Source organism: Anomaloglossus baeobatrachus, chromosome 3, assembly GCF_048569485.1.
Source record: "Anomaloglossus baeobatrachus isolate aAnoBae1 chromosome 3, aAnoBae1.hap1, whole genome shotgun sequence".
NCBI lineage: Eukaryota > Metazoa > Chordata > Amphibia > Anura > Aromobatidae > Anomaloglossus > Anomaloglossus baeobatrachus.
Window position 1 is genome coordinate 128949192 of NC_134355.1, and position 16548 is coordinate 128965739.

The 16548-nt window shown below is 53.4% G+C and overlaps 1 protein-coding gene across 2 annotated transcripts in view; it reads right to left on the reverse strand.

The window, feature by feature from the left end:
- Positions 1–3435: 3435 nt before the first annotated feature.
- HEATR1 (HEAT repeat containing 1) overlaps positions 3436–16548 on the reverse strand; it is a 252046-nt gene continuing 238933 nt past the window's right edge. For both annotated transcript variants that reach the window (XM_075339439.1, XM_075339438.1), the window contains 2 exons: positions 5157–5265; positions 3436–3939 (listed from right to left, as the gene is read on the reverse strand). In XM_075339439.1, the coding sequence (XP_075195554.1) occupies positions 3851–3939; positions 5157–5265 (198 nt within the window). In that variant the 3' untranslated portion in view covers positions 3436–3850. The remainder of the gene's footprint in view (positions 3940–5156; positions 5266–16548) is intronic.

The following is a 16548-nucleotide window of genomic DNA, read 5'->3' on the forward strand; positions in this document are numbered from 1 at the left end:
AGGGGGATCCACCTTGGGACACTGGGTCCAGCTCTTGACCACATCAGGAGGAAAGGGATAACGTGTATCCTTAAGCCGTTTGGAGAAACGCTTATCTGGATAAGCGTGGTGTTTCTGGACTGACTCTCTAAAGACAGAATGGTCCAGAAAAATACTTAATTTCCGCTTGGGAAATCTGAAATGGAATTTCCCCTGTGAAGCTGACTCCTCCACTTGAGGAGCTGGGGGAGAAATATCCAACATTTTATTGATGGACGCGATAAGATTGTTCACTATGGCGTCACCATCAGGAGTATCTCGGGATCAGAATCCTGATCAGCTATTTCCGGCTCATCACACAGAGAATCCTCCTGCCGAGAGCCTGACCAGTGATATGATGTAGGGGGCCGCTCATAGCGAGCTCTCTTAGGCTGTCTGGGACTGTCGTCCGTGTCAGAGCCGTCACCCTGGAATGCATGGGACACCTCCGGAGCCCGGAGCTGTTCCAAATGAGGGGGACCAGGGGACAGTGATTCAACCGTGCCCATGGTCTGCGTTACTGGTCTAGACTGCAAAGTTTCTAGGATTTTAGTCATAGTCACGGATAATCTATCAGCAAAGCTGCAAACTCTGTCCCCGTCACCTGGACAGTATTCACAGGTGGTTCTCCCTGGGTCACCTCTAGCAGAGGCCCCGGCCGAACAAGTGCCACAGGGGCTGAGCACTGCACACAATGGGGGTCAGTGGAACCTGCCGGTAGAGTAGCCCCACATGCGGTACAGGCAGCATAGAAAGCCTGTGCCTTGGCACCCTTGGTTTTGCGGACGACATGCTGTTGTCTCAGAGCAATCCAAGAGGGTATATAGTGAAGAATTACCAGCGCCAGTACAGTGCAATGTATAGCATAAAAATACAAATGAACACTGCAGCACAAGTGGGGTAGGCACCAGAGGTGTCGCTTACCGCCCACTGAAAGCGGGTGTGTGGTCGCTAGAATCCCGTGCCTGGGTCTCCCATAACTTGTCTCCCCTTCTCCAGCTCAAACAGCACGTCAGGAATGGCTGCCGGCGTTCAGTGAAGAGGGGCGGACCGTGGGCGTGCCTCAGACGAAGAGCGGGAAACCAGCGTCTCACTGTGTTCAGTGTGAGGGCTGGAGTATGTAAAGTAAACTCCAGCCCTCGGCGCTGACGTTCTGCACAGCGTCCCGCCCCCACTCTGACTGGCAGGCCTGGGGGCGGGAACGAAACGAACTAGGCCGGAAAAAGCCGGGGACTGTAGTAGTAAGCGCGGCCGTCAAATATGCACGGCGAGCGCGGAAGTCCCCGGCGAACCACAAGTCCCAGCCGCGCCGCAGTTAAAACTGACAGCAGCGGCCGGCGCGACCGTTTCCAAACCATTAACTCCTTGAGCTAGCTGAAGATAGTGTGGCACACTCGCACAGCGCTATTGTCCCGGGCGCACTAACACACCCAGCAATGCTGGTGTGTGTGTGCGCGATTTGCACGGGGACACAGAGTACCTTAATGTAGCAGGGCCATGTCCCTGACGATACTCAGCTCCATATCCAGCAGATCCCAGGGGCTGTGGATGGAGCACGGTCTCAGTGCCTGGAGACCGTTAAAATCCCACTTCACCCAGAGCCCTAAGGGGGATGGGGAAGGATGCAGCATGTGGGCTCCAGCCTCCGTACCCGCAATGGGTACCTCAACCTTAACAAACACCGCCGACAAAGAGTGGGGTGAGAAGGGAGCATGCTGGGAGCCCTAGTATGGGCCCTCTTTTCTTCCATCCGACATAGTCAGCAGCTGCTGCTGACTAAACAGTGGAGCTATGCGTGGATGTCAGCCTCCTTCGCACAAAGCTTGAAAACTGAGGAACCCGTGATCCCACGGGGGGTGTATAGGCAGAAGGGGAGGGGCCTTACACTTTTAAGTGTAATGCTTTGTGTGGCCTCCGGAGGCAGTAGCTATACACCCAATTGTCTGGGTCTCCCAATTAGGAGCGACAAAGAAATTACCCTACTGTATTTCGTCAAATAATTAACTCACTGTGGCGAATGGAGCTTCTTGGTTTTGCTGCAGCTGTTATTAGGCGATATTGATGTTGCTTCTCACAAATGCTTAACCAGGTTTGTGTCGGCTGGGACTGCTGAGGGCACGCACAGGCCCGGGGAGGCGGGAAGGGCACGCACAGGCCCGGGAAGGCGGGAAGGGCACGCACAGGCCCGGGGAGGCGGGAAGGGCACGCACAGGCCCGGGGAGGCGGGAAGGGCACGCACAGGCCCGGGGAGGCGGGAAGGGCACGCACAGGCCCGGGGAGGCGGGAAGGGCACGCACAGGCCCGGGGAGGCGGGAAGGGCACGCACAGGCCCGGGGAGGCGGGAAGGGCACGCACAGGCCCGGGGAGGCGGGAAGGGCACGCACAGGCCCGGGGAGGCGGGAAGGGCACGCACAGGCCCGGGGAGGCTGGAAGGGCACGCACAGGCCCGGGGAGGCTGGAAGGGAACGCACAGGCCCGGGGAGGCTGGAAGGGCACGCACAGGCCCGAGGAGGCTGGAAGGGCACGCACAGGCCCGGGGAGGCTGGAAGGGCACGCACAGGCCCGGGGAGGCTGGAAGGGCACGCACAGGCCCGGGGAGGCTGGAAGGGCACGCACAGGCCCGGGGAGGCTGGAAGGGCACGCACAGGCCCGGGGAGGCTGGAAGGGCACGCACAGGCCCGGGGAGGCTGGAAGGGCACGCACAGGCCCGGGGAGGCTGGAAGGGGACGCACAGGCCCGGGGAGGCTGGAAGGGCACGCACAGGCCCGGGGAGGCTGGAAGGGCACGCACAGGCCCGGGGAGGCTGGAAGGGCACGCACAGGCCCGGGGAGGCTGGAAGGGCACGCACAGGCCCGGGGAGGCTGGAAGGGCACGCACAGGCCCGGGGAGGCTGGAAGGGCATGCACAGGCCCGGGGGCACAAACAAACCTGGGGGATGCTGAGGCAGCCACTCCCCTTTTGAGAGCACATTGCAGGCTTACCCCGCCCACAAAGAACATCCTCATGCTGGCATTGGCCAGCGTGAGGAAGAAATCCTCCAGTGTATGCATGGTTGAGCCTAGAATATATGGGCTCTTTCAAGGTTGGTGGGTGTGCATTGCATACAGGGTTTAAAGGGCCAGCAGCTAGCAAGATGCGGCTGCCGCCAAAGCACTGCAATGCCTGGGAATCTGCCCGGGGGCTGCAGAAAAGGTCATCGCGGGCCGTAGGTTCCCCACCCCTGTATTACATGGATGTGCCCATTGCTATATACTCTGAACAGCATTTCTTTTTTACAGCATGCAAATTGCAAACTGCTGAACAATATACACTCTCCACAAATATCCATATAATCCAGGGGCAAAAATTTACATGGTGTTAATATCAATCAGTTATCCAGCAAGAAATGAAATGCAGGAGAAAAGAAACCCCACACAATTCTAAGAGTGTAAAATATGCCTTTAACCTCACACATTTGAGTATATATCTTTACAAAATGTCTGCATAAAAAGTGCAGGATACAAACGTAACTTCAGTGAGTGGCTCCAGAGTTACACGTATATATCAGCTACATACAATGATATTGGCTATATACAGATTTAAAAATCACCACAATGATGGATAATTAAAAATAATTGGATCAGTCAATCGTGGTGGGAAATCTCGCTGGGAGAAGAATTACACTTAAATATATAGGTTGAAACAAGCAGATCTCCTCCAGCTTCCCCACAACGCTCCGTGGAAGGATCAGGCCACGACGTCGCCCACAGTTCACACTTTCCATGGATTCAGGCTTTAAAAAGTTTTACATTTTAGAGTCCGGCCGGGCACAGTCCAGAGTAAAAATGGCTTCTTAGAAATAGCTCTGCAGTGATTCTCCCAGAATAGTTTCCAGCTGCTTGATTGTCTTCTGACACTGCTGCTCCACCTCTTCACATTCATCTAGATACAAGAAGAAGGATCACGTCAGGCATGGGGTTATGATCAGCTAAGAAAGCAACAAAAAAAACAAACAACCAAAGCCAGGATGATATGGCTGCGTCATCATCTACCCAGAGAAACGGCGCAGTGTGACACTCTCCCAACCCCATCCCCGACCCTGACTGTAGCTAGGGCTTATATTTAAAATATACTCCAAAAATCCTGTAAAATCATGCTAGGGTCTTATTTTCAGGGTAGGCCTTATTTTCGGGTACTAGTCAAGTTCGGCTGATTTCAAATCTAAGGAGAAGTAACCCTTTCAGCAATTACTAGTACGAATTGCAAAATACTACTGGAAAAAAATCTTCAGTTACAAATGTAATCTAGAGTTAAAACTTTATGTTATAATGGAATTGTGTACAAGTTTCCATAAAATAATGTGAAAGAGTTTGTGGCTATTTTAATGGTTGTCCAAGATTAGAAAACTCTGCTGTTTTCTTCCAGAAACAGCGCCATACCTCTCCACAGGCCATGAGCAGTACTGCAGCTCAACTCTAGTCACTTCATTGGAGCTCAGCTGCAATATTAGACATAACCCAAGGACAAGGGTAATGATAATTATGGAACAAAACAGCCAAGATTTTGTAATCCTAGGCATCTCCTGAAGGGAATCTGTCACATTGTACATGCACACAGCGCCAGAAGAGAGCGCGCCCACACACACACAGCGCCAGAAGAGAGAGCGCACACACAGCGCCAGAAGAGAGCGCGCACACACACACACAGCGCCAGAAAAGCGCACACCACACCGCGCCAGAAAAGCACACCACACCGCGCCAGAAAAGCACACCACACAGCGCCAGAAGAGCGCACACCACACAGCGCCAGAAGAGCGCACACCACACAGCGCCAGAAAAGCGCACACCACACAGCGCCAGAAAAGCGCACACCACACAGCGCCAGAAAAGTGCACACCACACAGCGCCAGCAGAGCACACACAGCGCCAGCAGAGCACACACAGCGCCAGCAGAGCACACACAGCGCCAGCAGAGCACACACAGCGCCAGCAGCTCCGTCCATGCACTATGAAAAGCAGGGTCTCTTTCACACAAAATAAACAATATTGTTGCCCACAGTCACCTCTAGGGGAGCTCACAATATATGGTTTAGATACTCTTGAATACAAACAGCTGTACATACGATTATCTGACATATTTCACTATAATGGATATCATACCTTCCATGAGTTCTGCCAGGAATGGGATGGACTCCGGCAGCAGGACCATGTAGTTTTCCCGCAGTTTTTCCACCAGTTCAACAAGGACAAGTAATGCAGCAAAGCGAACCTGACAACAGATGAAACAATTCAGTAATGAGAACAACAAAACCTGAATTGCTGTGAGCCACAATGTCATGTATCCACCGATCCAAGTGTATTGTATGTTCTATTTCTGTAGAAACCTTGTGTAATGGGAAGGATCACTCGTTTCTGTCCAGTGCATTCCTGACACTTCCCTTTACTAACTGTATAGGGGCGATTCATCTGAGCTTTTATACCAGAAAGCTGCATATCTGTGTTTTTCCAAGTATAAAGATCATGTTTGTAGCTGTAAATATCCTTTAATGTCATTATCCAACTGAACTCCACTGTCACAATCCCAATTTGTTCTGCAAGAAATCTAAATGTTCAATATAAAAGCCATTTCCAGGGGTTGAGCATATGTTACATGCCATAAATAAAGCAAACCTCCGTGAATACTGTAACCTACGAGTAGGAGGCTTGTAATAATTGCAGCCATGACCACACAACACTACCCAACCCAGTACAAAGAAGGGAATTTTGTTACTTACCGTAAATTCCTTTTCTTCTAGCTCCTATTGGGAGACCCAGCCGATTGGGTGTATAGCACTGCCTCCGGAGGCCACACAAAGCATTACACTAAAAAGTGTAAGGCCCCTCCCCTTCTGGCTATACACCCCCAGTGGGATCACTGGCTCACCAGTTTTAGTGCAAAAGCAAGAAGGAGGAAAGCCAAGAACTGGTTTAAACAAATTCACTCCGAAGTAACATCGGAGAACTGAAAACCATTCAACATGAACAACATGTGTACCCGAAAAACAACCAAAAATCCCCAAGGACAACAGGGCGGGTGCTGGGTCTCCCAATAGGAGCTAGAAGAAAAGGAATTTACGGTAAGTAACAAAATTCCCTTCTTCTTCGGCGCTCCATTGGGAGACCCAGACGATTGGGACGTCCAAAAGCTGTCCCTGGGTGGGTAAAGAAATACCTCATGTTAGAGCTGCAAAGACAGCCCTCCCCTACGGGGAGGCAACTGCCGCCTGCAGGACTCTCCTACCTAGGCTGGCGTCCGCCGAAGCATAGGTATGCACCTGATAATGTTTGGTGAAAGTGTGCAGACTCGACCAGGTAGCTGCCTGGCACACCTGTTGAGCCGTAGCCTGGTGTCGTAATGCCCAGGACGCACCCACGGCTCTGGTAGAATGGGCCTTCAGCCCTGATGGAACCGGAAGCCCAGCAGAACGGTAGGCTTCAAGAATTGGTTCTTTGATCCACCGAGCCAGGGTGGCTTTGGAAGCCTGCGACCCTTTGCGCTTACCAGCGACAAGGACAAAGAGTGCATCCGAGCGGCGCAGGGGCGCCGTGCGGGAAATGTAGATTCTGAGTGCTCTCACCAGATCCAACAAATGTAAATCCTTTTCATACCGATGAACTGCATGCGGATAAAAGGAAGGCAAGGAGATATCCTGATTAAGATGAAAAGAGGATACCACTTTAGGGAGAAACTCCTGAACGGGGCGCAGCACTACCTTGTCCTGGTGGAACACCAGGAAAGGAGCTTTGGATGACAGCGCTGCTAGTTCAGACACTCTCCGAAGAGACGTGACCGCTACCAGAAAGGCCACTTTCTGTGAGAGTCGAGAGAGTGACACATCCCTTAGAGGCTCGAAGGGCGGCTTCTGGAGAGTAACAAGGACCTTGTTTAGATCCCACGGATCTAAAGGCCGCCTGTACGGAGGTACGATATGACAAACCCCCTGCAGGAACGTGCGCACCTGAGAAAGTCGTGCTAGACGCTTCTGAAAAAACACGGATAGTGCCGAGACTTGCCCTTTAAGGGAGCCGAGCGACAAGCCCTTTTCCAACCCAGCTTGCAGGAAGGAAAGAAAGACAGGTAACGCGAATGGCCAGGGAGATACTCCTTGTGCAGAGCACCAGGATAAGAAAATCTTCCACGTTCTGTGGTAGATCTTAGCAGACGTGGACTTCCTAGCCTGTCTCATGGTGGCATCGACCCCTTGGGATAATCCTGAAGACGCTAGGATCCAGGATTCAATGGCCACACAGTCAGGTTCGGGCCGCAGAATTACGATGGAAAAACGGCCCTTGGGACAGTAAGTCTGGACGGTCTGGTAGTGCCCACGGTTGGCCGACCGTGAGATGCCACAGATCCGGGTACCACGACCTCCTCGGCCAGTCTGGGGCGACGAGTATGACGCGGCCGCAATCGGATCTGATCTTGCGTAACACTCTGGGCAAGAGTGCCAGAGGTGGAAACACATAAGGGAGCCGGAACTGCGACCAATCTTGCACCAAGGCGTCTGCCGCCAGAGCTCTTTGATCGCGAGACCGCGCTATGAAGGTCGGGACCTTGTTGTTGTGCCGAGACGCCATTAGGTCGACGTCCGGCACCCCCCAGCGGCGGCAGATTTCCTGAAACACGTCCGGGTGAAGGGACCATTCCTCTGCGTCCATGCCCTGGCGACTGAGGAAGTCTGCTTCCCAGTTTTCTACGCCCGGGATGTGAACCGCTGATATGGTGGATGCTCTTTCCTCCACCCACATCAGAATCCGCCTGACTTCCTGGAAGGCTTGCCGACTGCGTGTCCCTCCTTGGTGGTTGATGTATGCCACCGCTGTGGAGTTTTCCGACTGAATTCGGATCTGCTTTCCTTCCAGCCACTGCTGGAAGGCTAATAGGGCAAGATACACTGCCCTGATTTCCAGAACATTGATCTGAAGGGTGGTCTCCTGCTGAGTCCACGTCCCTTGAGCCCTGTGGTGGAGAAAAACTGCTCCCCACCCTGACAGACTCGCGTCTGTCGTGACCACTGCCCAGGAAGGGGGCAGGAATGATCTTCCCTGCGTTAATGAGGTGGGAAGGAGCCACCATAGCAGAGAATCCTTGGCCGTCTGAGAAAGGGAGACTTTCCTGTCTAGGGAAGTTGTCTTCCCGTCCCACTGGCGGAGGATGTCCCATTGAAGTGGACGCAGATGAAACTGCGCGAACGGGACTGCCTCCATTGCTGCCACCATCTTCCCTAGGAAGTGCATGAGGCGCCTTAAGGGGTGCGACTGACCCTGAAGGAGAGACTGCACCCCTGTCCGTAGAGACCGCTGCTTGTCCAGCGGAAGCTTCACTATCGCTGAGAGAGTATGAAACTCCATGCCAAGATACGTTAGTGATTGAGTCGGTGCCAGGTGTGACTTTGAAAAGTTGATGATCCACCCGAAAGTCTGGAGAGTCTCCAGCGCAACATTCAGGCTGTGTTGGCATGCCTCTTGAGAGGGTGCCTTGACAAGTAGATCGTCTAAGTAAGGGATCACCGAATGACCCTGAGAATGCAAGACTGCTACCACTGCCGCCATGACCTTGGTGAAAACCCGTGGGGCTGTCGCCAGACCAAATGGCAGAGCTACGAACTGGAGATGGTCGTCTCCTATCACGAAACGTAGGAAACGTTGGTGCTCTGTAGCAATCGGCACGTGGAGATAAGCATCTTTGATGTCTATTGATGCAAGGAAATCTCCTTGAGACATTGAGGCAATGACAGAGCGGAGGGATTCCATCCGGAACCGCCTGGCGTTCACATGCTTGTTGAGCAGCTTTAGGTCCAGAACAGGACGGAACGAGCCGTCCTTTTTTGGAACCACCAAGAGATTGGAGTAAAAACCTTGCCCTTGTTCCTGCAGAGGAACAGGGATCACCACTCCTTCTGCTTTTAGTGAGCACACCGCCTGCAGAAGGGCATCTGCTCGGTCGGGATGTGGGGAGGTTCTGAAGAACCAAGGCGGAGGACGAGAAATGAATTCTATCCTGTACCCGTGAGACAAAATGTCTGCTACCCACCGGTCTTTGACCTGTGGCAGCCAAATGTCGCAAAAGCGGGAGAGCCTGCCACCGACCGAGGATGCGGAGGGCTGAGGCCGAAAGTCATGAGGCAGCCGCCTTGGAAGCGGTTCCTCCGGTTGCTTTCTTGGGGCGTGACTGAGCCCGCCAGGAATCTGAGCTCCTTTGCTCCTTCTGAGTCCCTTTGGACGAGGAGAAATGGGTCTTGCTGGAGCCTCGAAAGGACCGAAACCTCGACTGCCACTTCCTCTGTTGAGGTTTGCTTGATCTGGGCTGGGGTAAGGAGGAGTCCTTACCCTTGGATTGCTTAATAATTTCAGCCAATTGTTCACCAAACAGTCTATCTACAGATAGCGGCAAGCTGGTTAAACATTTTTTGGAAGCAGAATCCGCTTTCCATTCCTTTAACCACAAGGCTCTGCGCAAGACAACAGAGTTGGCAGACGCAATTGAGGTACGGCTTGTAGAGTCCAGGACAGCGTTGATAGCGTAAGTCGCAAACGCAGACATTTGCGAGGTTAGGGACGCTACTCGCGGCACTGCTGGACATATGATAGAGTCCACCTGTGCCAGGCCAGCTGAAATAGCTTGGAGTGCCCACACGGCCGCGAATGCTGGAGCAAACGACGCGCCAATAGCTTCATAGACAGACTTTAACCAAAGGTCCATCTGTCTGTCATTGGCATCTTTAAGTGAAGCCCCATCTTCCACTGCAACTATGGATCTAGCTGCAAGCCTGGAGATTGGGGGATCCACCTTTGGACACTGGGTCCAGCGTTTGACCACGTCAGGGGGAAAGGGATAACGTGTATCCTTAAGACGTTTGGAGAAACGCTTATCTGGGTAGGCATGGTGTTTCTGGACTGATTCTCTGAAGTCAGCGTGGTCCAGAAAAGTACTCAGTTTAGGCTTGAGATACCTGAAATGGAACTTCTCCTGCTGTGCAGCTGCCTCCTCTGCAGAAGGGGCTGGGGGAGAAATATCCAACAGTCTATTGATGGCCGCTATAAGGTCATTTACCATGGCGTCACCATCAGGAGTATCCAGATTGAGAGCGGTTTCAGGATTAGACTCCTGATCACCCTCCTCTGTCTCATCATGTAGAGACCCTTCTCGCTGAGACCCTGATCCGCGTGATGACGTGGGGGGTCTCTCCCAGCGAGGACGCTTAGGCTGCCTGGGACTGTCATCTGAATCAGAGCCGTCAGGCTGAGATGCCTGTGACCCCCTTGAAGCACTGATTAACTCCAACTGAGGGGGACCGGGGAACATTGCCGCAGCAGTGTCCATGGACTGAGTAACTGGCCTGGCCTGCAAGGTCTCTAGGATTTTTGTCATAGTGACAGACATCCTGTCAGCAAAAACAGCAAACTCTGTCCCCGTCACCGGGACAGGGTTCACCGGCGACTCCGCCTGGGCCACCACCACCATAGGCTCCGGCTGACGAAGTGGCACAGGGACCGAACATTGCACACAATGGGGGTCATTGTAACCTGCCGGTAGATTAGCCCCACAAGCGGCACAAGCAGCGTTCACAGCCTGTGTCTTGGCACCCTTGCGTTTTGCAGATGACATGTTGTCGTCTCCTCAGAGCAATAGGGGTATACAGCCAAGAAGCGACCTTACAGTGCAATATATATAGATATATCTGGTACAGGAAAAAGTACACCAAATAACACTGTGGCACTAGTGGGGCCAGCACGAATGTGCTGCTTACCGCCCGCTTAACGCGGGTGTGTGGTCGCCAGAAATCCCTTGTCTGGGTCTCCCAGAGCCTGTGTCCGTTCCCCAGCTAGACTGCATGCAGGAATGGCTGCCGGCGTCTCTGTGGAGGGGGGGCGGGCCCTGGGTGTGCTCAGACAAAAAGCGGGAAACCTGCGTCCCACTGTGCCCAGTGAGAGGGCTGGAGCATGTAAATAAGGCTCCAGCCCTCGGCGCTGACGATTGCACAACGCCTGTCCCCTTCCCTGATTGACAGGGAGGGGGCGGGAACGAAGCGGAGCTAGGCCGCAAAAGCCGGGGACAAGATTTATAAGCGCCGCCGTCGTAAAAGCACGGTCGGCGCTAAGTCCACGGCGCACTACAAGTCCCAGCCGCGCCGCCGCTCCCAGAGCGGCCGGCGCGGTAGTTCCCAACACATAAAGTCACTCAGCCAAGCTGCAGTGACTCAAACCCCAGCGCGCAGCGCTACTGTCCCCGGCGCACTAGCACACCCAGCAAGTCTGGAGTGTGCGCGGCCAGTCCATAGGGGGACACAGAGTACCTGAATGTTGCAGGGCCTTGTCCCTGAACGGTACCCCGGCTCCTTATCCAGCAGGTGCAATGGGTCTGTGGACGGAGCCCGGCCTCAGGGCTTGGAGGCCGGTAAGATCCCACTTCCTCAGAGCCCCACAGGGGGATGGGGAAGGAAGAAGGGAATTTTGTTACTTACCGTAAATTCCTTTTCTTCTAGCTCTTATTGGGAGACCCAGACGATTGGGTGTATAGCACTGCCTCCGGAGGCCACACAAAGCAATTACACTAAAAAGTGTAAGGCCCCTCCCCTTCTGGCTATACACCCCCAGTGGGATCACTGGCTCACCAGTTTTAGTGCAAAAGCAAGAAGGAGGAAAGCCAATAACTGGTTTAAACAAATTCTCTCCGAGTAACATCGGAGAACTGAAAACCGTTCAACATGAACAACATGTGTACCCGCAAACAAACCAAAAATCCCGAAGGACAACAGGGCGGGTGCTGGGTCTCCCAATAAGAGCTAGAAGAAAAGGAATTTACGGTAAGTAACAAAATTCCCTTCTTCTTCGGCGCTCTATTGGGAGACCCAGACGATTGGGACGTCCAAAAGCTGTCCCTGGGTGGGTAAAGAAATACCTCATGTTAGAGCTGCAAAGACAGCCCTCCCCTACGGGGAGGCAACTGCCGCCTGCAGGACTCTTCTACCTAGGCTGGCGTCCGCCGAAGCATAGGTATGCACCTGATAATGTTTGGTGAAAGTGTGCAGACTCGACCAGGTAGCTGCCTGGCACACCTGTTGAGCCGTAGCCTGGTGTCGCAATGCCCAGGACGCACCCACGGCTCTGGTAGAATGGGCCTTCAGCCCTGATGGAACCTGAAGCCCCGCAGAACGGTAGGCTTCAAGAATTGGTTCTTTGATCCATCGAGCCAGGGTGGCCTTAGAAGCCTGCGACCCTTTGCGCTTACCAGCGACAAGGACAAAGAGTGCATCCGAACGGCGCAGGGGCGCTGTGCGGGAAATGTAGATTCTGAGTGCTCTCACCAGATCTAACAAATGTAAATCCTTCTCATACCGATGAACTGCATGAGGACAAAACGAAGGCAAAAAGATATCCTGATTAAGATGAAAAGAGGATACCACCTTCGGGAGAAACTCCTGAATGGGGCGCAGCACTACCTTGTCCTGGTGGAAGACCAGGAAGGGAGCCTTGGAAGACAGCGCTGCTAGCTCAGACACTCTCCGAAGAGATGTGATCGCTACCAGAAAAGCCACTTTCTGTGATAGTCTAGAAAGTGAAACCTCCTTCAGAGGCTCGAAGGGCGGCTTCTGGAGGGCAACTAGTACCCTGTTCAGATCCCATGGATCTAACGGCCGCTTGTACGGGGGAACGATATGGCAAACCCCCTGTAGGAACGTGCGCACCTTAGAAAGTCGTGCTAGACGCTTCTGAAAAAAGACGGATAGCGCCGAGACTTGTCCTTTAAGGGAGCCGAGCGACAAACCTTTTTCTAACCCAGATTGCAGGAAAGAAAGAAGGGTAGGTAATGCAAATGGCCAGGGAGACACTCCCTGAGCAGAGCACCAGGATAAGAATATCCTCCACGTTCTGTGGTAGATCTTAGCAGACGTGGGCTTCCTAGCCTGTCTCATGGTGGCAACGACCCCTTGGGATAAGCCTGAAGACGCTAGGATCCAGGACTCAATGGCCACGCAGTCAGGTTGAGGGCCGCAGAATTCCGATGGAAAAAAGGCCCTTGGGACAGTAAGTCTGGTCGGTCTGGTAGTGCCCACGGTTGGCCGACCGTGAGATGCCACAGATCCGGATACCACGCCCTCCTCGGCCAGTCTGGAGCGACGAGTATGACGCGGCTGCAGTCGGATCTGATCTTGCGTAGCACTCTGGGCAAGAGTGCCAGAGGTGGAAACACATAAGGGAGCCGGAACTGCGACCAATCTTGCACTAGGGCGTCTGCTGCTAGAGCTCTTTGATCGCGAGACCGTGCCATGAAGGTTGGGACCTTGTTGTTGTGCCGGGACGCCATTAGATCGACGTCCGGCCTTCCCCATCGGCGACAGATTTCCTGAAACACGTCCGGGTGAAGGGACCATTCCCCTGCGTCCATGCCCTGGCGACTGAGGAAGTCTGCTTCCCAGTTTTCTACGCCGGGGATGTGAACTGCGGATATGGTGGAGGCCGTGGCTTCCACCCACATCAGAATCCGCCGGACTTCCTGGAAGGCTTGCCGACTGCGAGTCCCCCCTTGGTGATTGATGTATGCCACCGCTGTGGAGTTGTCCGATTGAATTCGGATCTGCTTCCCTTCCAGCCACTGCTGGAAGGCTAGTAGGGCAAGAAACACTGCTCTGATTTCCAGAACATTGATCTGAAGGCTGGACTCCTGCTGAGTCCACGTACCCTGAGCCCTGTGGTGGAGAAACACTGCTCCCCACCCTGACAGACTCGCGTCTGTCGTGACCACCGCCCAGGACGGTGGTAGGAAGGATCTTCCCTGTGATAATGAGGTGGAAAGGAGCCACCACTGCAGAGAGTCCTTGGCCGTCTGGGAAAGGGAGACTTTCCTGTCCAGGGATGTCGACTTCCCGTCCCATTGGCGGAGAATGTCCCATTGAAGTGGACGCAGATGAAACTGCGCAAACGGAACCGCCTCTATTGCCGCCACCATCTTCCCGAGGAAGTGCATGAGGCGTCTTAAGGAGTGCGACTGACTTTGAAGGAGAGTCTGCACCCCTGTCTGTAGTGACCGCTGCTTGCTCAGCGGAAGCTTCACTATCGCTGAGAGAGTATGAAACTCCATGCCAAGATACGTTAGTGATTGGGTCGGTGACAGATTTGACTTTGGGAAGTTGATGATCCACCCGAACGCCTGGAGAGTCTCCAGTGCAAAATTCAGGCTGAGTTGGCATGCCTCCTGAGAGGGTGCCTTGACCAGTAGATCGTCCAAGTAAGGGATCACAGAGTGTCCGTGAGAGTGCAAGACTGCTACCACCGCTGCCATGATCTTGGTGAACACCCGGGGGGCTGTCGCCAGACCAAATGGCAGAGCCACGAACTGAAGATGGTCGTCTCCTATCACGAAGCGCAGAAAGCGTTGGTGCTCCGTAGCAATCGGCACGTGGAGATAAGCATCTTTGATGTCTATTGATGCTAGGAAATCTCCTTGGGACATTGAGGCAATGACTGAGCGGAGGGATTCCATCCGGAACCGCCTGGCGTTCACATGCTTGTTGAGCAGTTTTAGGTCCAGAACAGGACGGAAGGAGCCGTCCTTTTTTGGAACCACAAAGAGATTGGAGTAAAATCCTCGCCCCCGTTCCTGAGGGGGAACAGGGATCACGACTCCTTCTGCTCTTAGAGAGTCCACCGCCTGCAGCAGGGCATCTGCTCGGTTGGGGTGTGGGGAGGTTCTGAAGAACCGAAGTGGAGGCCGAGAACTGTACTCGATTCTGTACCCGAGAGACAAAATGTCTGTTACCCACCGGTCTTTGACCTGTGACAGCCAAATGTCGCAAAAGCGGGAGAGCCTGCCACCGACCGAGGATGCGGAGGGAGGAGGCCGAAAGTCATGAGGTAGCCGCCTTGGAAGCGGTTCCTCCATTTGCTTTCCTGGGGCGTGAGTGAGCCCGCCAGGAATCTGAGCTCCCTTGTCCTTTCTGAGTCCCTTTGGACGAGGAGAATTGGGGCTTGCCCGAGCCTCGAAAGGACCGAAACCTCGACTGCCACTTTTTCTGTTGAGGTTTACTTGCTCTGGGCTGTGGCAAGGAAGAGTCCTTACCCTTGGACTGTTTTATGATTTCAGCCAATGGCTCACCAAACAGTCTGTCTCTAGATAATGGCAAGCTGGTTAAGCATTTTTTGGAACCAGCATCTGCTTTCCAGTCCTTTAACCATAAGGCTCTGCGCAAAACCACAGAATTGGCGGCCGCCATAGAGGTACGGCTCGTAGATTCTAGGACAGCATTGATAGCATAGGTTGCAAACGCAGACATTTGCGAAGTTAGGGACGCCACCTGCGGTACTGCTGGATGTATGATAGCATCCACCTGTGCTAAACCAGCTGAAATAGCTTGTAGTGCCCACACGGCCGCGAATGCTGGAGCAAACGACGCGCCGATAGCTTCATAGACAGATTTTAACCAAAGGTCCATCTGTCTGTCGTTGGCATCTTTAAGTGAAGCGCCATCCTCTACTGCGACTATGGATCTAGCCGCAAGCTTGGAAATTGGGGGATCCACCTTTGGGCACTGGGTCCAGCGTTTGGCCACTTCAGAGGGAAAAGGATAACGGGTATCCTTAGAACGTTTAGAGAAACGCTTGTCTGGATGAGCGTCGTGCTTCTGGATTGATTCTCTGAAGTCAGAGTGGTCCAAAAAAGCACTTAATTTACGCTTGGGATACAGGAAATGGAACTTCTCCTGCTGTGCGGCTGCCTCCTCTGCTGAAGGAGCTGGGGGAGAAATATCCAACAGTCTATTAATCGCCGATATAAGGTCATTAACCATGGCGTCACCATCAGGGGCATCCAGATTGAGAGGGGCCTCAGGATTAGAATCCTGATCACCGTCCTCGGTCTCATCACAGAGAGACTCTTCTCGCTGAGACCCTGAGCAGTGTGATGACGTCGAGGGTCTTTCCCAGCGAGCTCGCTTAGGCTGCCTGGGACTGTCATCTGAGTCAGAGACTTCAGCTTGTGATGCTTGAGACCCCCTTGAAGTGCGGATTAGTTCCAACTGAGGGGGACCGGAGAGCATAGCCACAGCAGTGTCCATGGTCTGAGGAACTGGCCTGGCCTGCAAGGTCTCCAGGATTTTTGTCATAGTCTCAGACATTTTATCAGCAAACACTGCAAAGTCTGTCCCCGTCACCGGGGCAGGGTTCACAGGCGTCTCTGCCTGGGCTACCACCACAATAGGCTCTGGCTGACGAAGTGCCACTGGGACTGAACATTGCACACAATGTGAATCATTGGAGCCTGCTGGTAGATCAGCCCCACATGCAGTACAAACAGTGCACACAGCCCGTGCCTTGGCAGCCTTGCGTTTTGCGGATGACATGTTGCTGCCTCCTCAGAGCAGTACAGGGTGTCCAGCCAAGAAGCGACCTTACAGTGCACTATATAAATATATATATATATATATATATATATATGGTACCAAGAAAGAAGTACACTAATATATCACTGAGGCACAAGTGGGGCCAGCACTACTGTGCAGCTTACCGCCCGCTT